General features: G+C 43.9%; 1 protein-coding gene across 5 annotated transcripts; it reads right to left on the minus strand.

The window, feature by feature from the left end:
• On the minus strand, window positions 1–26,661 carry NUP188 (nucleoporin 188). 5 transcript variants are annotated; one of them, XM_061352817.1, is made up of 44 exons: window positions 26,583–26,661; window positions 24,602–24,656; window positions 23,939–24,012; window positions 23,266–23,350; window positions 22,811–22,891; window positions 22,303–22,347; window positions 21,623–21,715; window positions 21,415–21,534; window positions 20,697–20,908; window positions 19,854–19,965; window positions 19,129–19,329; window positions 18,565–18,654; window positions 17,950–18,015; window positions 17,307–17,426; window positions 16,747–16,873; window positions 16,490–16,645; window positions 16,022–16,148; window positions 15,345–15,432; window positions 15,178–15,254; window positions 14,919–15,033; window positions 14,458–14,578; window positions 14,154–14,220; window positions 13,611–13,739; window positions 12,285–12,418; window positions 11,847–11,953; window positions 10,992–11,198; window positions 10,387–10,556; window positions 10,005–10,074; window positions 9,733–9,800; window positions 8,910–9,105; window positions 8,312–8,389; window positions 7,862–7,947; window positions 7,296–7,441; window positions 6,309–6,490; window positions 5,881–6,081; window positions 5,149–5,241; window positions 4,812–4,970; window positions 3,977–4,114; window positions 3,529–3,603; window positions 2,583–2,792; window positions 1,744–1,875; window positions 1,545–1,615; window positions 1,002–1,131; window positions 1–848 (listed from the first exon to the last, which is right to left on the minus strand). In XM_061352817.1, the coding sequence occupies exons 1-44, from the start codon at window positions 26,606–26,608 to the stop codon at window positions 678–680; spliced, it is 5,211 nt and encodes a 1,736-aa protein (XP_061208801.1). In that variant the 5' UTR covers window positions 26,609–26,661; the 3' UTR covers window positions 1–677. The 5 variants fall into 5 exon arrangements, with proteins under 5 accessions (XP_061208801.1, XP_061208800.1, XP_061208802.1 ...); XM_061352816.1 differs by having other exon boundaries at window positions 5,881–6,084; XM_061352818.1 differs by lacking the exon at window positions 26,583–26,661 and adding an exon at window positions 26,386–26,461 and having other exon boundaries at window positions 5,881–6,084.
• Window positions 26,662–26,668: the final 7 nt, after the last annotated feature.

The raw sequence follows: 26,668 nt of genomic DNA on the forward strand, positions 1-26,668 counted from the left end.
TGCTGTCTATAAACGTTTTAATATCAGTATAAATAGGGCACAGTTACAAAAAACTGCAAGACTGGAGCAATGGAATTGTGCCTTAAAAACTTTGAGTGAGGCCTTGCTCTTCAGAAACACACACAACACACAGCCTGCAGGGGGAAGGGAAGGCATGAGCACACATACACCATCCTGCCTGAACCACTCAGTACAAAAATAGCAGTAGAAAGATGGTCTCTGAATTGCTGGCTGATCCCTTGGCTGTGCCTCAGCCGGGCCCTGGTTGGGAGAGGCAGGCTGCACCTTGTGTTGAGAGCAGAGCTAATGCCCAGCAGAGTTTGCCTCCTCTCCCCATCCAGCCCCAACCTTCCCAGCTGAGGTACAAGCTATAAAAATAAAGGTTTTGACTGCTCAGCCCTTGCCCCCAGCTCAGCAGCTGGAGCGGGCAGGCTGTGCACATCCTGACCCCCCCCCCAGAGCTCTTGGCTTTCCTTACATTCACTCTGCTGCTGGGTCGCAAGAGCTCGATGGGATCTCGCTGTGATGGTACAGCTGTTTGCAGCCCTGCCCACACCAGGCCTCCCTCCCTCACCCAGTCCTTGTTCCGAGCTCTCTGCCAAAGGTGCCGTCGTCTGTGGTGGATGGGAATCGTTCTGCTGCAAGTCCTGAGGAGGGAGGCGGGGGCAGGATCGCATCTATCTCTGCACGTGCCGGACGAAGGCCTGCACGAGCTGAATCAAAGGCTCCTGCCCTTCAGGGCCCAGCTTGGAGGAGGATTTCCCTTGGGGAGAAGGTAGGACCCCGCTGGCAGGGGAGGAGGGACCACCCCGGCGGAAGTAACGGGACAGGCTGGAGAGCAGAGTACTCTGAAAGCAGAAGCACACAACAAATGAGCCTCCATCAGACACAGGCCCCCTCCCTCCCCAGGATGCCCCAAGCCTTTAAATGGGTAGCACAGAGACAAAGGACCTGCTCCCACCGATCCCATTGACACTGAACAGGGAGCAAGCTGCTCTCACCAGCTCAGAGCTGAGCTCCTGTTTCATGCGCTGCTTATCACGGGGATGCACCGCTGGGTCTCTCAAGTACCGAACAGCCTGGGAGATGAGCAGGTAGAAACAGTTCTCCATTGTAAACATGAGCAGAGACCTGTGCAAAGAAACACACCAGCAAGGAACCCAAAAAGTCAGCACACTCTGGTTGCGTGGTGAAACACTCTTCAGTCTTCATAGGCTGGGTACGTATGAGGGAACAGTTCCTGTTCACTCCTCTCAAACACTGCCCATCAGGGAAGGCTGACTAAAAACTGCTGGTAAATAAGCATCAACCAACTCTTTATCTGCATGTTCAGTGGCTGACTGAGGATGGGATGTGTGGCTTCACACACCCTCCCCCCCAAAATACCCTACTTGCTTTGGGGAGCTTCTGATGGGCTATCAAACTGCTTGGATTCAGAGTGAGAAGCTCTGAAGCTACACAGATGCCTCTAAACCTCAGTTCTGACCAAGGATCATTAAGTTTTGTTTCTTGGCCACAACTAAATCAAAGAGCTAAAAACTTACTTGAGGGTTTTGGTTCCCTCTTGCATATTCAGCCCTGCAGCCTGAGGGAAAGGTTCCTTCTTCTTATCCAGCTTGGAGGGAAAAGAAGACAGGCGTTAGGAGATATGAAAGAAGGAATACTCCCACCCTTCAAAGCTCAATGAGCACTCTGAGATCACTGCAACCTCTGTGCTCTCTCAGAGAGAGAAAGGGCCAGTACCTCTCCGAGCATGTTAAGGGCCACATTGACTGTGGCAAGGAGGGTCCCAAAGGAAGGTGCAACATCGGAATCAAAGGCTGGTGTGGTGAAACTCAAAACGAAGAGCACGTTGTATTCAGCAAGGTCCAGCGACTGTGGAGAAAGGAAAGAGGAGGGAGTGACCTTTAAGGTCCTAAGTATGCTCTTGTCAAGGTATTGTCATGGTAACAGGGATACCCAGTCCCTGCATCCTGCTTTTTGTATGGAGAACTAGCAGCACTGAGATCATTTCCCAGATCTCAGGTAAAGAGCAGCAGAGTGTGCTGTACAGCAGTGCACAATCAGACTGTATGGCTCCCCTCACACAGATGAACCTTCTCCAGGTCCCAAGCCGTACAGTAATGACTGTTTCCAGATTGTTTCCAAACACCAGGCATATGTGCCTACAAGCACAGGAAAAGGAAGTTAACTGCCTGTTAGCAAACAGAATCAAGGCTTAAACCTTCCTTTTCTGTACTTGGAGAGCAGGCACTGGGTCACACTGACACAGGAGGATAACAGGAGGATGTCTTCTGAGTGGCACACTGAGGGTACAAGTTATTAGCCTGGGTTATCAGTCTGCAAGGTCACACAAACACAGCATCGTGCAGACCACACAAAAGCTCAGCCAAGCCTTCCTTCCACACTGATTCCTAAGGAAAATACCCTGTGTCCTGCTTTGTGCAGCAGAACGGATGGATGTCTGCTGGGCTCATTCTCCCAAGCAGGACAGGCTGTGCCTCACTACACACACACACAACATCACCTGAACTGCTGGAAACTGCCCCCTTCAGGGAACAGCTCCTCTGCTCTTTCCCTACCTGGTCAAGGAGGATCTGGCAGACATCAGGGGTGAAATGGCGCAGGGCAGCAAGACACTTGCTGAGGATCTTCAAGAGGCTGTACTGCACTGTAAGCAGTGCTTTCTGCTCTGCTGCCTCTGACTCAGGGCTCGGGTGTTTGGAGGGGGCTTGGGGGTTTCGCTGCACTCGTGGGGTCACGCTTGCTGGAAGGGAATCACCATTTTTTGTCTGTGGAGAGAAAAAAAACCCCAAAGTCTTCAGAATCCTGACTACAAAAATGCTGATTTTGCACTAAGATAAATAATTGGAGGGGAAAAAAGTGCTGTGAACAAAAGGAATGTGGGAATAAGGCACCCGAGGTTCTGTCGCTTGCTGGAAGCACAAGAATCTACACTTAGTGTGTGCTGGGGGAGGCTCTGCATTGCAGGGAGGCAGCTGCAGAGGCTATTTAGATTCCATGTCCTGGAAAAAGCATTTCTAATCAACACAGCAATTTCAGCAATGCTGAAATAACACATTATGAGTAGCAATGCATCCTCTCCACCCCGTGAATCTAAGGATTCCCCAAGAATAAGAGCTCTTTCTCTTGAACAAATTAAATCAGATCAAGGACACCAGCTCAACAGTACCTTAATTAATGGCACTACAGAGTACTACAGCAATGCACCCTTCTTGCTGCAGGGCAGGCAGCTCTAAGATGTCAACAGCACCATTCAAACACTGGCTGCTGTTTCCCCAGGACTGGTTTTATACACAGCCCAGTGTTTTTCAAGTCCAGACTGCTCTTTGCACATGAGAAATGCAAATCCTCACTACTGATGATTGTCAATAATCACCACTGGGATTACTGACAGTCAATTCAATATCCAAGAGCCTGGATACTGAATAGTATTTGCCTTTCAACCAGGAGCATGAGCATACAACACCCCTGATGTACAGGTTGGGTCATGGTCCCCATCCTCACCTGCAGGTAGTGCTGGAGCATTTTGCGGCTGTGCAGGAGGGAGGTACAGGCTTGGCACAGGTAACACAGATTCACCTGGAATAAATAAGGGAGAAAGCTCTTAAAAACCCAAAGCCCATCTACTCACTGCCATTGATGGAAGCTAGAAAATCCACTTAAACAGAACACTGTGACCATAAAGGATCAATGCAGCATCTTGATTTCCTGACACTGAGGACTGAGAGTAAGCCATTGAATTCCCCAAGCTATCATTTCCCTGGCCCCCCCAGTCATCATTCCTCACTCAATTCAGACATGGTACTGACAGCACAGACATCTAAATAACCTCAGCAACAGTTCCTGTTAAGAGCAGTAGCAAAAAGGTGACAAAGGGCCATTTTCTCTTAACACATCCAAATCTCTGCACCCCAAGGCAATGTATGATCTACAGCAATATCCTCATTCCCACCTGCATGTCCTTCATAAGCTGTGGCAGGTGGAAATGCCATTCCTTTGTGAAATTTGAGAGCTGAAGAATGAAGCCAACAGTGTGATCAGCCTCTTCCAGACAGGCCAAGCTCTGTACTGTTCGCACTGCATTGAGGCACTGAAGAGGAGAGAGAAGGAAATCAGGGCAATGAGAGTTAAATCACAAACCTCCCATTCCTTCCTCTATAAGAAAAAGCTGAAGATGCAGAGGATCTGCCCACAGGGACAGAGAATGCATTCATGAAAGTGGATGCACAGCACATGGATCAGAATCAGATAACTTTATATTCTGAGAGGTCAATGCACTTCACACTCTGTGAAATGAGGAGAGAGCTGCTTCTCTAGGGAGCACGTTTATAAACGGGACTCTTCAGCACATCTGCACTGACACAATCCACTATCTGCTGACTCAAAGGGTGACTGAACCTTGACCACAGCATTCTCGTTATCTGAGCAAGGCTGAGCTGAAGCCACCTCCAAGAACAGCTCCCACACCTTTCTCTTCAGAACAGCCAGGCACAAGGTGAGATCCCATCAAACTCCCACGTCTGTTACTGTGTTGAGCGGGCCTATTAAACACCTGTAGCAAAGTTCATCTCAACAGGATGAACAGATGGTGCCTGCCCATAACAATCACCCCTGCCTGAACGCACGGCCTGGATATTCCATCCTCCTCCCACTACTGAACTATTTCCACTGTAAACCTTTCTGAGGCAGGAGCCTCTTTTCAATGCTTCTGCACTTTCTGACACGTTCCCGCTGCTGTTGCAGCACAGAAGCCAAGTGAACCACCACAGAGGAAGGACGTGATGTACCTGAAGAATCCTCTCTTGATGGACACCAACAAAGTCCAGTGCTTCCGTCAGGAAGTTGTATCTGAGTGTTTTAAGGAGGCGTTCCATCAGTGACATGGAGAGACGATAGACCCCAGGCCAGGAGGGGGCATCCAGAGACTTGCGTGATGAAGCAGATGTCTGAACAGAGCACATACAAAGGTGACTGACTGACACTCCTGCCCAGGGTGGCACTTGCCACACACCCTCCACACCACCTTAGCAGTCTCCAGTCTCTAGGGGTGGCTGCTCCAACCAGCAAGGCAGGGCATGGCAAGCTCTGCTGGCACATCCCCACACAAACAGAGAGAGCACCCACCTGAATGGCTCCATTAGTGCTGAGCTGGTACACGCTAAGCAGGGGCAGGCAGACACTCTGTGTGACACCAGCTCCAGCCACAGCTGCTGCTCCCTGCAAGGCACAGAACCAAGCCCTGTTAAAATGTGCCCGTACCTCTGCTCTCTGAGACTAAAGAGACTTATTTTGCATGAGGCATTTCTGTCCCCTGCAGTGTCACTGCCCTTGCAGACAACTTCCATCTACACACACTCCTGTGTTGGTAACAATTCAGCATCCAGGGAAGCAACGCTGTTCTTCCAGTAAAATCTAACCTGCACAACTGGACTGTGAATTCCACTTCCGTATCACTTGGTTTGGTACATACATAATCTTTGAAAAGGGCTGGCTCTGGAATGCCCTGCCTTTTACCTAAAGCTGCATTTGTAACAGAAAAATAAGGCTTTATTGCAACTAATGAGAAAGCAGGTTCCAGTACTTACTGCTGCTTTAACCAGAGGGGGATAATCTGCACTGTGAAGAATACATTCAGTGAAAGCTGCTCTAAATTACAGGTCTTCCATCCAGGACATCCCATTCTCAAGAGCAAGGCTAACTAAGCAGACATACATACAGGAACTACTGCTTGCAGCCTGTAAAAAGCCCCTTTATCTACACATCATTATTCAGCTGAATTGCAAACAGAACAATGAGCTATACGGTTCCTATTAAAAATGTATGGCTATATGCCCTCATTTTCACTGCATCTCTCACCTGTTGAGTCCTTGCTAAGGCCAGCAGTAAATGTAATGAGGCCTCTGTGAAGTGCAGGTTTTGTTTAACTCTCAGGCTGATCTCCAATGCGGCAAAGATAGTGGGAAGCACAGGGACTTTCCTAGTAATCTGCAGCCAGTAGTCTCCATCTTCATCAACCTCACAGAGCTCTTTAGCCAGATGCAGACCCAGCACACACACCTGCTGTGACAAGGAAAGGAGAAGGAGGTATAGGCTTGAAATGGGTACCAAGAAAATCTTGAAAGCATTTACTAAAGCAACCTAAAGTTCAATCATATTCAGAATCATAAGTTAAGGGACCTGATATCCCTCACAGGCAGCAGGCTGCAAGGGAAAGTTATTCCAAACATTGAGCTTTTGTCTGGAGAGAAGAAACACGATTGCAAAGCAGCTGAAAGCTCCTTTACCCCATCTCGCTGGTCTTTGTGTTTAACTCGAGAAGAGTCATCTGTTTCCATGCTGTCCTTGTCATCTGTGGCATCTCCCAAGGTCAGGCTGTGTCGAGTCTGGTCGAAGAGCGCAACGACCTCATCTTGGAGTGTTTCACACACACTCAGCACCAGCTGGGAGTACTGTGGGATCTCGTTCACTGTGACACACAGAGAATAGACCATAGTTAACACACAATCCTGGTTCTCAGGGCTCCAGTTTAACTGGTAACATCATCAGGCCACATTTTTGGGCGTTACTATTTATCCTGTTTTCACTTTAAAACCTACAAAACAGAATGCGAGGAGCTGTGACTAAGTTAAATGATTAAGTCTAGGAGTATGTACTAAGGGGTTAGATGCTCATCTGGCTAACAAGAACATGTGGTTTTACCAAGAAGTCATATAAACTCATGACATCTCAAAGCACAAATCAAGCACTCCCATGGACAGACTACTCCATAACTCCTCACTACAGTATTTCCTACCCACTTCTCCAGATTGCTGGTACTGGTCCACGCAGTGTATACTCATTGTGTCCATATAAATACCACATTCTTATCAAAACCATTATAATAAATAGCACCACACTTTACCAGCATGACTGGAAACCCAAATTCAACAAAGAAAGGCATTTAGAAAGAACCCAACCCTCCAGTTTCTATTCACTATCTAAAACGTGGGCTTGCAGGCCCCAAGCAGTGGGTCGAGGAATACATAGGAAGGTGAACTGATACATTCTCAACACCACAGTTGCCTTTGTATGGCTTCAAATTATAAATCTCATCTCTTGCTAAAATGAGTTAAGTAAGTCAAAGCAGGGACGTCCCACAGGTTGGTGACTGTATCCAGCATCCTTTACTACTACTAACCCCATGTATGTCTTTATTGTAGAAACATGACAGTGCTAGGGTTTATTCGGCCATGGCAGCCCTAGTCTTGACACTTGTACACACACCACCTCACCTTTCATCTCCTTCATTTGCAGAACAGTGATCAGAGCTGAGAACACTTTGGCTTTGGTTTTCTCCATCATCTGCTGATCTGCCTGGAGCACCCCCTCCAGAATCTGCGTCAAGGAGTTTATGATTTTATCCACAGATCCCAGCTCGCTGACAACAAAAAGGGAGAGCTCTTTAGATCAGACAAGATCCCTCAGTAAATTTATCACTTGACTGAGCTGTGTGGATCACAGCTGATACGATCCACAGAAATAAAAGCAGTTCTTCCAGGTTTAAGTCACCACCTGGATCTCACTAAAGACATTCCACAGCACAGTGACAATGCAGGACTATCTAAAAGGCTTTTCTGATGTACTTTTCCCCAGCAAACAAAAGCCAAACCATAAATGTATTGCTACAAGAGATTTCAGCAAAAACCCACAGACATGAGCCATCCCAAGAGAATTCTATGATAAGGCTTCAGTTTCCTCCCCAGTCACCAAAGGAATCTCTCTAGAGCAAAACCCTTAAACATCATCTCCCAGGTTTTTATATTGAGCAGTGACAAATAACTAGAAACAAAACACCTACCTCTTCCACTGTTTGAGCAGGATCAGAAGGAGGGTACATAGCATAGACCCCAGCTGCAGACAGGAACTAGACATGGGAACTAGGAGCTAAGAAGAAATACTACAAGAGTTACAGTCACAGTAGTCACATATAAGAATGCTTCAGAAAACCTCAGCCCATGCCGCACCACCAAATGACCACGTTTGGTCTTCAGCAGCTACCAGCACTGAAGGAAGCAGAGTCAGGGCCCTCTGTGGGGTCACTCAGTGATGACAAGAATGGCCCAAATAAAAGATGTGTAATTTATAAGATTTACAAGAAGCTCATCAATTCGGAGCCTTTGTTTCAGCCCAATTTCACAAGATCTAAAATAACCCCACGATGGCAAGCAGCTGCAGAAGCGGAATTCCTCATGGTACAGAGAAGATGAGCAATTGGGAAATTAAAGAACTGACAGGAAGTGCCACCTACCAAAACTCTGGTGCCATTTAGCACATCCAGAAACAATTGCTGATGAACTGCAGAATCAGTCAGGTGCATTATATCTGCCTAAAACCCACAGAAACAGAGATCAGTCAAGCACAACAAAAGATGCAACTTGTCAGCAGTCTAACATCAGGCTGCTGGTTTCATTTGTTACTTTAAAAAGGCACTGAATTTATAGCTGCTGAACGATCCAGTGTTACAGAACTCACTGAAGTACAACATTAACAGCTGACAAGAAGTCAGCAATGACTGATTTCCCTAATGGTGCATCCCCACCCCACTTAGATCAGCAAAATCTCTTTGGGATTCCAGAATTACTTAGCATTGCTACTCAAATTATTTACTACCTCCTTTCTCTGCTCAGAAAGACAACATGCTTGTTTTGAGCATACAGCAAAACACCACCTACTTTAACCTCTTGTATCATGATTATGCCAACTTGTGTTGTAAACATATATACAACAAAATTGAAAGAGAAACCATGAGTTCTTCATTCGGGTTCAGCTGGCCCTAAGAAGTTGATATTATCTAATTCAAAAAGTTAATTTCAGTTTATAATGGAGAGATAAAAGGTAGCTCTTACGTGGCTCGTGGAGATGATGAGCAGCATCCGCCAGGCTGAGATGAGCATCTGATACTCTGTTATGAAGGCACAGCCGCTGCCCTCTGTCTCTGCCACATGATCTGCCAGTAACTTCACATACTCTGACCAGTAGGCAAAGCGCTTTTTGGTGGAGAAGTTCTTCAGTGTGTCCTTCAGGGACTGATCCAGTGAGCCCCTGATCAAAACCAAAGCAAGAGGAGAAGTTACCTTCACTTATTCTTTGGTCAGAAAATACACTTCTGAGATTCACATAGGAAAGCCAAGGACACAGCCTGCAAGTGAGGGTTATTCCACATATTAGACCTGCGCAGGGAATCCCACTTTTTGTATTAAATGTGAAGGAAAAACACGATCCCTGAAGAAAATCTGTAATTTAATTTTCTTTTCAGTAGAGATTTTAGGCAATCCTGACTTTGCAACATTTTAAAGGGCAGTTCTGTTCAGCAAAATGAGTGGGAAAAAACTACTAAAATGTTATTCAGCAATCACTGTGAGGTGTACTTAGCTTAGCTTACTGTTAGTTTTAAGAAACACTGTATATCCTCATCCCAGCATACAAGGAAAATACTAACACAAACATTCTCACCTACAGGCTGCAGAAAGACTGTAAGATCTCTTCTGCAATTGGCAGCTGCAAGAATCTCAAATGTATGTCTGCAATTTGCTTATACATCACTGTTTCTCCCACAGTTTTACAGGATTACATGTACTTTGTCCCTCAAAACCTCCATGGTCTATCGAGATTTAATATACACAGTTTAGGTAAAGTACAGGGATGAACAAGAGACTACCAAAGACTCACTTGACAACATAGTAGATCTCCAAACAGATGATTTTCATGATTAAGGCACAGGTATCCAAGACACTGAGCTACAAAGACAAAAAGAAAAGCAAAACATGAGCACCAAGCACTGTGCAAAGCCAGAAAGCCTTCACTTCCTCTCCTGCCTGTGTTTAAACCACTTGATCACACCTGCTGCTAGAAAACTGCAAGCAGAGCAAAAAGCCTCACATATCACTCAGAAACTTCTGAGAAGGACACAACTGCCTTCACTTTGTTTGGAGGTAACTCACCTCTGACGATTCTGAAGGCGGAGGGAGGGTCCCAAAGAGGGGATTAGTTAAATTTTCCCAAAACTTTGGCCTAAAAGATATATAGAGAAGGAACATCAGTTATCCCCTCCATGCCACGTGCTTAGCAGCATTCTGACTTCATAGAAAATATGCTTTGGTAAATATAAGTTTATATAGCTTTTTATAAAAGAAACAGAAACACATTTGCTCTTGAACACACACATAGGGGCTTCCTGAGGGACTAAGTTCAAAGCCCACACACTGCATAGCTTTACAGAGCACACAAAAACTAAGAGGTAAATGTCCCTGCAAAGTCTGATGAACCAAAGAAATGTGCTTTAGGAAAAAAGACAGGAAAATGCATGGTAGAAAACCAACTCACTTTGTCCTCAGCACTAGCATGGCGCTATCGCGACGGTCTTGCCACAGAGCATGCAGGAAGGCAATGGCAGCACGGTGCAAGAGGGGAGGGCACCAGTACCTCTCCTGTTGTTTGGTATCTATCAGCTGTAAAACTACTTGGAGGCAACTCCACTCCCCTAAGCTGAATTCCTAAAGCCAAAGGAAACACGAGAGGTTACATCACCACAGAACCACTATGTAGGCACCTATTAAAGCAGAATGTGCTTGATTCCACTTGAACAATACACTGAGAAATAAATCTTGCGTACATGATGCCATCATGTATTTTGTATATGACTATAAGGAATGTAATCATATATAGGGGAGTAAAAAATTAGCTAAGCTATGACTTTTTATGACCCAAGTGCCTTCAAAAGGTCCCAGCTCAAGAGGAACCTAAAAAACAAAGCACCAGAGTGGGTATTCTGGAAAACCAATACTGTCCATTGTACCCCAATCTTCAGCTTTCTCACTGACTGGCCACTGCCAGAGTGAAGAGAGTGGGCCACAGGGTTCTTTGGTCTGACCCAGTAGATGTCCTCATGTTAATTCAGTATCTGCCTTGAAATATTGAGGAAATCCTACCTTTGACCCATCACTGCCATCCTTCACTTCCAAGTTCAGGAAGAGCTCGATGAGCCCAGGTTGTGTCTCCACTGCAACTGTGAGGAACTCCAGTATCACGACCTTAATACGCATGTCCTCCATCTTGCTCTGAAGGTGCATGAGGAAGGCATCACGGATGGCAGCAGCATCACTACCAAGGCAGGCATAAACAGACATGGGAGCAACCTGCAAAAAGAAAGAAACATCAGAAATAACCAAACTCTCAGGATGCTTCTTGTCATTACCAAAGGTGATTTTCATTTCAAATTGGAGCTCCAAGATATATGGTATTAAATCTATGAACACAGGTGAGGGAACTCAAAACTAAGTTGTTGTTGTTGTTAAGCAGGAAGAAATCCACAGAGTGATCCAAATTGTACCCTTTGGCAATTCTGTTCTATCCCTCACCTATTCCTCCAGGGCTATGACAATACATAAAACATAAAGCATAAAACAAAGAGGAAAATAAGGTTTGGAATAATGTTTCCTGAAATAAATAAGCCCAGAGCTGGATCTGTATGCTCTAATAGAACTGCAGACACATGAGAAGAGAAAGTTAAGAGACAAAGCTGAAAGAACCCAATAAAAACTTAAATAGGATACTCTTCTTAGTAAGATGTTAAAGTTCCAGTTAAGAAGGTGCAGGAATTGTATTGAAGAGTGTGACTTGAGAATGTTGCTCAAAAAAGCGGAAAGAGATCAACTGGAAGTGCAAATTCTTTATAAAGAAAACGCCCCACTAATGTGAAATGATCTTGAAATAATTTCAGTGATGGGATCAGTCACTGAAAGGCACCAAAGTGCAAAGGAGCATCTGTGTGAGTCTCATCTTACCGTAGCCAGTCGTTTGAGCAGCTGGATGGCCAGGCGTGGAAGGGCAGGGTCATGCCTGTGGTAGATGTATTTGGCCAAGACCGCAATAAGATTGTTTCCATGAGCACCTGGAGAGAATGCAATTAAAATCAAGGAGAAGAAAACATAGCAGGATGTAACTATTTACCAAATCACGATCTCCACAGCAGAAAGTAAGAACTCAGTCAGTTTTCCAACATGACAAAGCAGCAAACAACAAGCCATATCTGCTTAATACTTTAGAAGCTGTCCCAGAGGAGAATGCCTTAGAGGAGGGAGAACAGGCTTTCTCCCATCACTATAAACCTCTTTTTGGAACCTTGAAATCTTAACTACTATTTGTAATGAGACACACACTGACTATATGGAAATTACACGGAAGCATAGCTGCCCAGGCTGCCCCCAGTGAGCAATACATACCGTGCTGAGTAAGAGCCTGTTCTAACGGAGATACCACGCTAGAGGGAGGTTTCAACCTGATGACATTATTGGTGACTGAGAACGCCAGTTTAACTGTTTGGATGAGCAGTTGACCATGGCCTTGTGACTCATCACTGTGTTCACAAAAAGAAACCAAAGTGAGCAACTGTTGACAACCAACATTTTGTTATCTGCACAACATTGGAAGAGGAAGGTCTATACTCTGTCAGTCAGGGTTGTGAGACGTTTTTACTCAGTCACATCATCACATACAAGCTACTGAAATACAAACCCTCACTATCCCCAAAAAATAGTGGCTACCCAGCGCCAAGTTTTCAGCACCAAAAATGACAAAGAGCCTGAGCCTGTTTATTGCCATGGGGTTTTTTTTTTTCCCTCTTTAGGATACAGAGATTTAAAATGTACAAGGAGGGAGGGAGAAACATTTACAGGAACAATTTCACAAAAATTATAGTGAACCAAAACTAGATGAAGAGATAAAACTGATGGGTTGGGCTCTTTTTCCCTATGATTTTCCTTATCAGCTCAATATTCTCAGGAGACACTGAAGCCAAGGCTTCTGAAATAGGTCTCAACTTTCTTCTCAGCAAGTCCGGACTCTTTCCAGACTTGTTTTGAAAGAGAAAACCAGCAGACTTCATCAGAAACAACATGCTAGCAAGTTTGACTGGCTATGTGTCAAGTAAAATTGGCCAGGAAAAGAGAAGAGGAAAGGAATGAGAATCAACCATAGCTAAAGCAGGCCAAGCCTTCAGAAAGCTACATAAGGAAGTGAAGGTGCTCAACACTAAAGGTATATTCAGTACTTCCAAAGTACTTCAAGGCACCTTCAGAACCATCCTGAATAGACTGCTCATCCCTAGCATTTCCAAATTACAGTTCAAGCTGTATTATGATTTATTCATGACCACAGCCTGATTTGAACTCTGGCGTTACCCAAAGACACAGAACTACTAATACTGGCTCTAATTCTCTTGCTTCTAATTCATCTTACAAACTTGAGTTCAAGTGAATTCTGTATTAAAAAGCTGTAACTGCATGCAAACCTTTAACAACTGCACACATTTACACCCACCAGCAGCTCCAAATGGCATGTAGAAATAGAAAACTACTGCATGAAACGGCGAGTGTACAGCAAAGAGTACATACAGACCTGGAACAAAGCTTGCTCCTCAGACCATACAAAGGCAGGCTGCAATGGCTAGCTGCTACACTGATCCCTTCTCAAACACACCAAGTCAAAGCTACATTTCAAATATGATTTGCTTCTTTCCTCACCCTACTGAACTGAAACACACAACTCACCTGTTACATTGGGAGGTCATTACCATATCGATAGTGTCCACACCAATTCCCATAATGTTAATGACAGCTTGCCCTGCTTCAGTGTTGGCCAGGCTGAAGATGCACAGGGACTGAAGGCTGGGGGCATTGCTGTGAGACACAAACAGCACAGGACATATCACTAGGAGCACTTGCAGTATTTTACCACACAGCACTTGGAAAACTACCACAAAGTAACCTCTTAATTTCTACACCCCCCTTGACTTTATTGTCCTTCCTATTCTCTTCAGAGAGCATACACCAAATAGGCAGTGGCCCAGGAAATCTATTTATTGTTTTCTCTCTCTTCATCAGGTATTCTAGAAACCAATGTGGCCTTCTCCGTCTTCAATCTTTTTCTACCCTTCTTGTATTTGGTAACACAGAAAAGAGCTGAAACCAGCATTGCACAACTGTTAACAGTTCACTCCTCAACATTTGCATTCAAAACCTGAAACAAAATGATGATGATTCCTGCACTGTAAGCCAGGCTAGCGCAGGTCTGAAATCCATCACTTGCCTTACCTACTGCGAGGATCCATTTCAGGGCACAAATTCAGAATAGCATGGATCAACTGCAGAATCAAACACCCTAAAACAGAGATGAAATGGACTACTGAGGTTTTGGCAAGATCTGTTGCCTAGTTCCTACTATTTTCAAGCACATCACAGCATCTAGCAATACTGTTAGATGTACAAAGCAAATCCCAAATGGCTGCTAAGAAAGGTATAATGAAAAAAGGAAGGAAAACTTCAGACATTCTGTCTGAGAAGGCAGGAGACCCTTTTTATCCCCTCCTCCTCCTTCTCCCCCCCTCAATATCCTCACCAATTTTCTCTCTCACTCCATGAGAGTTGTAACGCCATTTGTGGTAATTTGGTAACATCTCCTTCAGGACAAACACAATGCAGGGCACGAGTCCTTGGCTCTGGGTGCTACCAAGTTGTCCCTAGGAGAAACAGAAACGTTATTGTCCCATTTCTTGTTAAGAAGAAACCTTTTGCAGGAAGATATACCATATATCTTTAAAGTGTGAGAAATCAAGCATGGGGACATAGATTCACAAGTGACTTATATTATTTTGCAGATCAGATGAATCAAAACAGGCTTTTTGAAAGAATCAGACTGCAGAGAAAACCCATAGAGTAGCACCGAAGGAAGTGTCAACCAGTGATCCCTCACAGAGACCTGCTGAACAGGAGATGGATCTCAGGCACAGCTGTATTTCCCCTTCCTATTGTAACAGCTTACAAATGATTTCCCATGCAGGCCATTCCAGAAGCACTCACCCGGACAAGAGTTGTTATCAGGTTCAGGAAGGAGATGGTAACATTGTACTCGCCCTGAGGCTGCTCTATGCTCATCAGAAGGTTTCCATAGCCCCCAGCATTCATTCCCTCTGCACTGTGATATGAACAAGAGAGTAATGAATAGCAGGATTCTGAGTGAGACATGTCAGATACATACATTTCACACTGGCAGAAAGTTCTTATGACTTAGGAATAGGTTTGTACACCAAAAAGAGACAGGGGAAGGGGTGAGGAATACCTAATAACGTGATTCATACTGGACACTGGATTGGCAACAAATGGCAAGAAACCTGTATGGTGAAGGTCAGTCCAAACCTGCAAGAGTAAATACAGCTATTCCCTCTCATTCACATATATACATCTACTAGCTCTCAAACCCACAAACCCAAAAGGTCATTTCCTCACCTTGGCTGGCATCCGAGCAGCCAGTACTGTCAAACAATTGACACAAGAAGCAATAACATCCACAGGGGGAGAAATGACAGTTGTTAGCCTACAGAAGAGAAACAGTATCAATCAAATGCACTGTGGTCTAGCATACAGACTGTTTTGTTAACCAAAAAAGCTTCTCTCACGGAGGTACACATGTATAAAACCTAAGCAGGTAAATGCACCAGTCTGCACTTTCAGTCTAGACTTGCTGCCTCCCCCTCACACCTGAGTCAGACGAATTTACTGCCACAGACAAAGCTGGCAAGACAGCACTGTCACAGCAAACAGTAATTATGCAGCAGCACATCAATTCCCAGGCAGTTAACGCTAGAGGAGAGTTAGTAAGTACAACAGTTTTAACACCTGGAAGTTACTGCTCTAATGATATGTTTTATTCCCCTTTCATGTCAATATAGCTACTAATAAAAAATGCCTTTAAATGGACAAATTGCACAACATTCAGGAAAGAGTGCATCAAAGCATTAAACAGCGTGTAGCCACAACAGCCTTGAGAACTGAACACCAGTCTTGGGGAGCTCCAGCACTGAGACACTTCTTGCAAAGGTCTTGGCAAAATGAGCGATGAGCCATTCTTCCAGCTCACTGTATCTTCTCAGGTGTCAGCGACTTCATGCCACTTGGTGACTTACCTCTGCAGGAGCATGTAAATTCGTGACGTGATGGGCAGAAGGCAATCTGCTATTGATACATCTGTGCTGATGACTTTATGAACCAGGTCAATTATTGGCTTGACCCTCTGGCAATGCTGAATCACATCTGGGTAGAGAAAACTAACACTAGAATGCAAAATCATACTTAAGCAGTAATCAACTCTGGAACAATGCACATTAACCTCATCATACACCCCTATGAGCATTTCCCATGCCAAAACCCATTTATTTTATCTATCTCAACTTTCCCCTCACCTAACATTTATCTCATCTTGGCCTTTCACAATTAATTATACAGTATTGTAATAATAATTAAGAAGTCAGGTTTCTGGGCAAGTACTTCATGCTCTTTTGAAAGTATTCAGAGCTCTTCAATCCTACTATTAACCCCAAACTGACACCAATTAATAATTATTTCTTCTCTTTTATTCTCCCAACCTGTCTTACCTGCTGTCGATACAACATGAAGCAGCATCTCAATCTCACAGGTAAACAGTGTCCAGCTGCTGTAAGAATACTCCCATCGTACCATATAAGCCCTATCATCCAGCGCCACCTGGCCCACCGTTCCCTGAGGTATCCGCAGGTTGGTTTGACCTAGTCCTTAGGATTGAAGAAGCAGGTGAAATACAGTCACAAATTTATATTGGGATTATATCCCAATTTCCCCAAAGTATTTCCATAAGAAAAGGTTAAGTGCTTACCAAGAGGATAGAGGAGCTTTGGAGTCTGTCTGCGCCAAAGTGTGCCATCTTCATGAGAGATCACATCCGGAGGTTTATGCTTGTACTGTTCCATGTAGAAGGACATTTTATCCAGGAAACTGTATACCTGCGTGCAAAGAGAGCTCAAACAATACAGCCAAGGAGCCAGACCTTAAAAATTAACCAACCAGGCCATTTCCAGGACTAGGCAAGTTCTCTTGATGTGTACAATATCCTTCTAATACATAAATCATTACTAGACAGCCCACGTGTCCAGACATATCTTGTCTAGTGAACCAGGAACTTCTTATGAGTAAAGTACAACCTGAAAAATTAGGCAGCAACTTAATCTTCATAAGTAAAGTTTCCCAGGAGCCTGCAACAGCACAGAACTAAGTAATTCCTGTCCACCGTTCTTTGACAAAAGCTTAATGTCTGTTATCTAAAACAGCAGCTGAGATAAGCACATGTGATGGAAAGAATCACACAGCATTATCACACAGCATGGTATCCTTGTCCTGAAATAAATCATCTCCTGAACACCAAGAGAGATCCTATACCTTTTTTGCAGTAGATTTATCAGACACGAGGGCTTGGAGCAGCTGAAGGAGAGGAGTAAGCTGACTGGGAAACAATCCACACACACTGTCCAGGATAATACCCAGACCTGCAGTAGGTTCCTGGTGGTGAAAACAGAAAACAAATATTATATTACTAAAAAGAAATGCTAAAATGGTCTCAGTAGAGCATAAGGAAAGTTGTTTTTTAAGTTGCACATTTCACATTAATCATGCAACAAAAGTATCACTCCAGTCCTTGAACAGACTAAAGCATGAGGCAGTGTGCAAGTATAAGGCAGGAAGTAAGACTGTAACGCATTACATATCCTAATTCTGTGGCAACAGAAAAATAAGCATGATGTTTTTGCCAGCAGTTAGTTCAATCTTTGCAATTCCAGCCCTGGTTTCAACTATCACCTATATTAAAACTTGTTCCAGTATCCTTCAAGAGTAAAGCCAAGGCTGTACCTAAAAGGCAGGAAAGGGCAAAAGTAAATCAAAGACAGAAACAAATGAACACTAGCTCCTCAGGCCCTCCTAGAAACTAACTAAATACAATCAGTCTGATCCTTTCCTAAAGACAATCTTTTATTGAGCTTCACTCATAATAAAGGTAGGTCAAAGAAGCTGCCAACAAACTCACCGTCTTCCAGAATAGCTGAGGAATGCTGGTAACTGTCAGAACTTCACATGCAACATTAATTATATCCTTCAACAGAAGAGAGGATGGAGAAAATAAGTTACTTTACACAGGGGAATTTAATCCCTAAAGAGTTCAGCCACATCTTTGGAATTTAAGTTTCCATGTTTACCAGCCAAGATGTAACCACATCCTCTAGTCAAAACAAAAAGAAACACCCAACATATCCAAACCCAGAGCGCTCCCATCAGCCTAAAGCCATCCATCATGAGTGGACTGGCCAGGACAAATATGTCCACTATATCTGCAAAGGGCAGATGACATCTCCTCAAACTTGGAAATGGGAGTACAGATTATTTCCGTTGCCTTGGAAATAACATATCAACAATTAGTTTCAAACCCATAGGACTTCAAGTGCAATCAGCCAGTCTGCAGAGGTGTTTACTAGGTTTGCATTGTGCAAACACAGCAGGAAAACCAACAAATCACTCTTCTAGATCTAACTCACAACGTTTGCAGTCTCAAATGCAGGATTATGATTTAACAAAGGCAGTTAGCATTAGTTATGACAGGTTATTTTAAATTAGGTAACAGAGGCAATGAGCCTTGCATGCTTACCTGCTGATTGCCCAATGTATGCAATTCCAGTGATGTCAGGACAAAGGAAGTAAGTCCATAAATGCACAAGCAAGCAGTGCTGGTAGCGCACTGGAAAGAAAGAATACACACTCAGTGTTCATGGAAGTAAAAGGATTTGCTTTCACTGGTTTCTACCTATAAAACAGTTTTCTCTCATACATGGTATTGTCTACTGAAACCACATACAGAGAAAACAGTGCAGAGTTAAGTCTTCTAATACTCAAAATGCACAATGGTAGTACACTGGAGAGGCAAATCAACCAATGTGATGAAATGCAGTCTATTCTGCTCAAAAGAGATGTAGTTCCTCAACTTCCAGAAGCTTTTTCTTATTCTTTGGGCATAAAAATCTGTTTCATTTCAACTTGAGTTCTGATCTTAACTGAAAAAAGATGCTAAAACATGCTTTACTGCAGAGTCTGCTTCAAAACAGATTTAGTTAGAAAGAACATTGGTTCAAAATCACTCACTTCCCATCAGACCTTTACATCAGTAGCAGTTCAAAACCTTTAAGAGCTTATATATAGATTCTGAAAAACTCACATTCTTCCCCCCACTGTTCAGTGATCGCAGAAGCTTTGTCAGATACTGGAAAACATTCAGCTGGATGGCAGTGCTGCCCATTCTTCTGATAACGTTTGTTGACTCCTCTGGGTTTATAGTGTGACGGAGCAGAGCCCAGGCCAAAAGCACAGGGGCATGATGTGAGACATCCCCTAACTGCAGCAACTGATTGTCCATCTCCTGCACAGATAGGACAAAAGCAACAGAACTGAGATCTTCTGAAAGAAGTTCATACTTCACAAGAATACAGCTCATTGCATCTTCTTGCTAACTGTCACCATTCCCTTGCAGATAATTACTGTACACATGCAACTGACCAAATTATACACCTGCAGCCATGGTTTGTTTTCCTGGACAGTTTAATGCCTTACAGTTAGTCTAAACTTAACTGTTCTCTGTCCTAAAAGCATGGACACTGTAGATTTTTTGTTTCATTCCCATCTGGAAATTTCACAATGCTTATATTTTTGTACACATCTGTTTTTAGAGAAAGGTCCAGGATAACCAAGGAAGTATAAGGGGAGAGGAATTAATTTTGTTCTTATTTGCCCCAGAGTGTTATGCAGATGTTGGTTCCTACACTTGGTCAACAAACTGAAGGATCAGAAACTTACAGACAGACTCTTTACACAGCACTGCTTGGGTAATCACAGTACATTCTGTACTGTTGGGCCAGACAAGGGGTTACTCTGATAGTGCTTTACCTGGTGGATGCTCTTATTGGCTAATTTGTGCCTGTCAGTCCTGCCATCCAAAGCACGCTTATGGAGGGAGTCGATTTCCATGCCTTCCACCACAATAAGAGCACTGAAGTAGCTACAAACAGGAGAAGAATAAAAGCAAGGAGGTCAGAAACTTTATTGAAGAATTTTTATTTCTTTTTATTGATAAGTGGTCAAAACCCAACCTGTATTTTGCTTTTGTTCAGCTGTTCTTTAAAGCAATAAGAAATTACATGAAATTAACAGCAGGTAATCCAAATTTTGTCTTGAAATTCTAGTATGTGGCTGATTACAATCTTCAGAACTATCTTTTCATGTTGAAAAGACAAAGAAAAGGTCACTGAAACTTGAGGATAGCTTTTCCCCCTTTGTAACTCTCTGCCACCTGGCAGAGTCTTCATTCTTCCTGGCTACAGCTTGACTTCTGTTGCATGCAGCAAAAGGAAGACACTGCTGCCATTTGTAAGCAAATCCACCAGAGCTTGACCTGAGGCAACACAGTTCACAGCACAGGTCAGGGAGGGCTAGCTCCCATGTAGGTAGCAGCCAAAGTACTGCCTTCATTGCTATTCTTACAAGAGGCAAAAGTATATACTAGATTAAAGTGAGTATATGGACACCTCTGTACTCTGCAATCACACCTTCGTTTTGCCACAAGCCTCCAATCAATATGACCACAAAAGCTATTTTGCCTTCATAACAATAAGCTTAGCTTGAAATAGTGGTGATTTTAAGAGGCAGCAGCAAGAATTATAAATGCTTTTCCCCCCCCTGAGGAAAATAATTGTTTTCCTCTGTACTCACCCACAAATACACGATATTTACCCAATGCGATCCACCAGGGGATCCATGCTCTCATCTATCAAATGTCTGTTGGTTTGTCTAGTGCCAAATCCCTGTTCTTTGAACTTCTTTGCAAATGCCAGAAGATCATCAGGTGACATCTCAAAGTATGCATGGTAGAGGAAGATGACTTCCAGGAGCATGGCCTGTTCACGGAGGCATTGCACAAACCAACGAGAAACCTGGCGTTCTGTCTGCACAAGGAAAAGTTCTACCATCATACACTGAAGCTCACAGGTCAAAGCAGCTGGAAACTGAGAAGTGCTGAAGCATTTCAATGGCTTGTGTAGCCAGCAGTTAGTATCAGTGGCAAAGAAGGCCACTGTAAATACAGAGTGTGCTGATGCAGAGAGATTGTGGACAGCTACACATAAATGGATCTGTTAGCCTAGGGCTATCAATGGATTTATTACAAGGAACAGTATGTGCCATGCAACTGTTTCCGAGCAAAAGTGTGTTCTGTTAGAAAAATGTTAGGTTTCTTGGACCAAATGAAACATTCTTTTTAACTGCATCTGCACATACACACTTCCCAATACACTACATAGAAGACTTTATACGTTTGATAAATAATCATAGAATCATAGAATAGTTAGGGTAGGAAAGGACCTTAAAATCATCTAGTTCCAACCCCCCTCTTATGGGCATGGACACCTCACACTAAATCATATAATACCAATAACAGCAAGAAATAAAATACCATGAGATTTCCATGTGTTTCCCATGTAGGAGCTTCTGCTTTGTACAGTGCTTCAAACTGTTTCCAGTAATTAGGAACTAGTTCCTTGTCCAACTTTTCAACACACTGGAAGTATTGAGCCTTAAATAAACCAATAGATAAATTAGCTTCTCACATGCACAGTCAACTGTCTTTTACAATCCCAAGTGAACAAGGTTACTCTACTCACCATGTAAGGGTGCCTCTCGTCCTGAAAATAAGTGAGTAGTTGGAGGACACAGCGCAGAATGCAGATCCTCTCGTCATAGTAATAGTCAGCAAGCTGTGAATATACAGTGTCATCAATGGGTATCAACTTGGTATTGTGTCTAACACTTTCCTCCCCCATACACTGCTAAGGCCTTCATCACAAGAACACAGAGTGCCCAAACATTACTACAGGTGGAGTTTCAACTAAGCAGTTTTTAAGTTACTGGGGGGAAAATACTTAATCAGCTTTACATAACTCAATAAAACATGTCCATAGGGACATGGCTGTAACTACACTGCTAAGTGAGAAAACTTGCAAAAGAAAGGGAAAAAGACAGAGACAGGTGATGTCTCCTCCTCAACCCTATTATCCTCTGTCAGATATCATCAGTGGTCACCACTTCAGACAGTAAGATATAAACCTACACGCTTTGGAAAACATGGGAACATACATCTACCCAGCTAAATTCCTGATATTAAGTCTAAAATCTTCTTTCTGTAGCAACTATTAACACTGTTCAAATTGATCAAAGCGTTTTCTAAAACTTGGTCCTTATAGAAGGAATACTTCAATTATTCCAAGATTTTCTGGATGCACAGAAATGAAGTTGCTTCTCTGTCAACAGATCGTTTCAACAGATACAAATGGAAATGACTAACCTTCAGCATCAGAGCCTGACTCTGCCTTTCATCCTGAGAAACTGTCTGTAAGCAAAACACAAAAGAACAAAGAAAAATTTAAATACCTACTGACAAAACAGATACTCATAAAGAAAAAGGACTGAAATAAACAAAAGCCAATTTTCCTTTCACTTTCTTTTGGAAAGACAGATTCCAAAAGCACAAAGCCAAAACACTCATTTTTAACAACATATTTATGCTTCATCTTCACTCTTGTGCACAATCTGTAGCTTTCCTGTGTTCCTGTAATAGAGAGAGGAGCTGAGTTCCTGAAGAGAGATTCAGGCAGGTACTAGAAAAGTAAGTTCTGGATATCTCCTATGACATTTCCTTAGAGCAGCAGTGGAACATTGTAGGTCCAGAGAATAAAAGCTACAAAGCCATTTCCAAATCAGCACTCAGACTCACAAGTGCCCATGTGCATCAATAAACTACTGGCATTAAGGAAATATGTGGATTAAGTAGAACATAAATGGGAGCTACAGACCGGCAGGGAGTCCCTTGTTCCTCTATAATCTTCTTGGAGATAACACTGTAACAAACGCACACTCTGCTCTTCATCCAGACCCTGGAAAAACAGAAGGAAAATAGAGATGCTCTGAAATGGATAAAAGACAACTGAATTCATTCAAGATGAAGATTCTCTCCAAATATTCAGGCAGCATTTCTCTTCAAAACAAGTAATTTCCAAAACATGCCAAAAGACAATTTCTGAACCAGGCAAATAACTTTAGTCACACTTCTGCTTAAAGCAATATACGTAAGCTTTGATGTCACTTAGATGTAGCCACTTTAACTTCAGCAAAAGGAGCATAACTGCCATTTAAATAAAGGTACCACCTTTATTCAACATCAAGAGGCTGATTCAAATATCAGAATCCTACTAACAATGCATTCCAAATGCAGGGATAAAAAACATAACCAGGTAGCACCTTCACTCACCAAAAACTTGCTGGCTCTCAGGCCCAGCTCTTTCAACGGAGGATTTATGCTTTTATCAGCTTTTACTTTTTCTGCTGAAGATGTGCTAAAGAAAAAAAAAAAAAAAAGAAAGAAATTTTAGTCACTAAAAATGCAGCAATCCCAAGAAATGCTCCCAGTTTTACCAGTTCCCAGTTTAAACTGGATATTTGCTTTTTCCTGAATGGCCTTTCGCTATTTGATAAACAGTATTTTGTAACCTTCCCACCAGATAAAACTCAACACTGTTCACGATCTTATTACTATAATAAATGCAGGCTATATTAATTTCATCTTTTCCAATGAGGGACTCTGAATATCCTTTCGGAATGACTGAGTGTCAAGAGGAGTCACTTCTCCACAGGCTGCACACTTGCACATGATAGCAGCTCAGCAGGGGTAAGGGTTAAGAGCTGCCTAACAGGAATAACAACAGCAGAAACTTGCTGTTACTTCTTTCTGGTCTGTATTTCATGCCCCAAAATGTTATGGAGTTAAGTGCTTTCTCTTGCTACTCCTCTCCTGAAATCCCAAGTCAAGCGAGAGAGCAACAGTCTACTTTTATGTAATCAGAAAGAAATATTTCACATGTTCCTCTACTTTTTAAGAGGCCCCATTTTTTAGGTTAATTCCTAAAATCAGGCAATCACTATACCTTGGAGGCTTATAGTATGAAAGTCCCTCTGACAATTTCTGCAAGTGGTTGCTCAACTCTGATTCGATCTGTGCCTAAAAAAAGAGAGAACCAAATACTACTGAACAGCTTCCTCAATGTACATTATTGAGAATCAGGTCTGTTAAATTTAAGTGAAGCAAAGAAATTCCACCACCACAAAGAGACAGGAACAACACAAGACAAGCCTCTATGATTCAGACTGATTCAAGGTGCACAACTGCACCAGGCAGCTCACTGCCTTGTCTAATCACGGGAAGGGAGAGGAAATAGGAGGCAATTGACTGGATTCAGAAACGGATCTCCAACCTCTGGGCAAATTCTTCAAAGCACAGGCTCCATCCCTGAAAATAAAGAAGCAAGCTGTACCATTCATCAATAGCCCAGGCCAGCCAGGCTTGTGTCAGCTCCAGAAAGGGAACCGCTTTTTCACACGCACCCTTCCAGGTAGGTCATGAAACAGCTATAAACAAGGAGTGGAAGAACGAATAAGTAGCAAAGATTGAGGACAAAACTTGCACTGAGGAAGAGAGGGAAGCAGCAAAGAGCATTTCCACTAATATTCAAAGAGATGTACAAGTGACGTCTTTGGCCACAGAGTCTATTCAGGGATGGGCAAAGCTGCTTAGCAGGACAAGGACTTACTGGTTCTCTTAAAGATGATTTACCCAGAAGAACTCTCCATAATTGTCTGCTGCTCCTGCAAACAAAGACAGAAGTTGGAGTATTTTAACGATGAACACTGTTTCGGGCTTCCATTCATCTTACACCTTTTCAAACCTGCAATTACCTCAGAGCACATCACACTGCAAGGTAAGATACAAGAAAAATTATTTAAGGAACATTATTGTGAATGCCCCATCCGTGGCAGTGTTCAAAGCCAGTTTGGATGGTGTCTTGGGTGACATGGTTTAGTGTGTGGTGCTCCTGCCATGGCAGAGGGTTGGAACTGGATGATCTTAAGGTCCTTTCCAACCCAAGCTATTCTATGATTCTATGATTAGTTTTTACCTGACCAGTTTCAGATGCCCTGAGAAAACCCAGGAAAGATCCAAAGAAGGCAACAACTGATATAGCAAGACTTGCAATGTCATATCAAATCATATATGGTGCATAAAAGTTCAATTTGATTTTGTTAGTTGGACATTTTAGGTTAGTAAGAAGAAACTTAATGAAAGTACAGAGCAACATTTGATTCAGTTACATTCAATGCTTTCCTCCAAACAAACTCTTTCATAACACTTTCATCCTTCACTCTAAGCGCAACATAAAACTGGGTGAAGTGAAAGATTCCAACACCTTCACACAAGGTAGAATGATTTGCTACAGATCTTGATTTACCCTTGGCTCCTGTTTCTTCCTGAGCACCCCATAGGAAAGCCAATCTGCACTATGAGGTATTACAAACCAAACCCTGGCATACAAACCCAGACAACGGAGCCTCCCTACAACACCTCTAAAAGATGTTTGCCAAGAAAAATAACATTTCAGGCACCCAGACAAATGACTTGCTGGCAGCATACTGCGATCAGAGTTAAGCCCACAGCTCCGCATGCAGAGACTAAGAAAGCAAGATCACCCAGGAACTTTTAGAGCAGCATCATCAAACTAACTCACTGTGGCAGTGAAAGGCATGTGCAGCGTGTGACACATGGGGCCACCTAAATGCATGCCGAGACCTGTGGCTTCCAGGGCACCGATCAACATAACTTGTACCCGATTCCTCGACAGTCGGACGCACATCCGCATGCAGGAGCTGAATAACCTCTTCGGGCTTGGGCAGCCACCAGCCGCGGGTGCAGCCCCACAGCACCCAAACAGCACCCAAAAGCCACAGGGTTTTCCCAAGAGAAGAATCACCTCACAGACCTGAGCACCAGCCCTGCAAAGCCAGCCCTGGACTTGTCCTTCCCTCCTACCCTCTCCTGGGGATTAAACAGACTGCGATGTGCGGCCAGTTCACTTATAGCCTCCAGCCAAGGAACGAAAGCTCTTCATATGTGATCACATGTAACTGTGGTGTTCTTGTCCCCATTAAGGTTATAGATACTCATTTAATAAAAACCACAGCTCTAGGGATGCTACAATAACCATCCAAAAAGGGCTCAGGACAACTGAGGGCACTGAAAGTGACCAATGAACGCGGGATTCATTGCATCGCTTCCCTGTGCATCTCCCCCACCTCTATTTTGACTTTCAGACTTGCGAATAGCTGTCCGCAAGGTGAAAACCAACCCCTGAACGCTCTGCTCTTCAGGAGAGCAGCTCCGGGACGTGGCGGGTGGCCTGACCCCCACCTCCGACACCTGAGCCCACACCGGGACCTCAGCCTCACAGGGACAACAGCTGTTATAGCAGTTTTATTGACCGCCTTGCGCGGCACGGCACAAGGAGAAAGACCCAGGGACGACCGACGGGCCACTACTTACTGCTCCATTGAGCCGCCTCAGCGGGGTCCCCTCAGGCCCCCTCAGCGAGGGGCGGGGCCAGGACGGCGCGGGCCCCGCTGCCGTTAACCCCCCCCCTCGGCCCGCCCCGCCCCCGCCGCTCCCCGCCGGCCCCGCACGCAGCGAAGGCCGGGCCCCGCCCCCCGCCGCCCCCCCGCCACAGCGGCCGCGTCCCGCACCTCGCGCGCGGACCGCCCGCCGCCATCTTCGCTCCGCTCTCACGTGACTCCGCCGCGCGAAACCGCCGTCACCTCCTCCCTCCGCG

This window comes from Neopsephotus bourkii, unplaced genomic scaffold (genome assembly GCF_033783945.1).
Source record: "Neopsephotus bourkii isolate Nb327-2 ecotype Australia unplaced genomic scaffold, CSIRO-AGI_Nbou_v1 NB_659, whole genome shotgun sequence".
NCBI lineage: Eukaryota > Metazoa > Chordata > Aves > Psittaciformes > Psittacidae > Neopsephotus > Neopsephotus bourkii.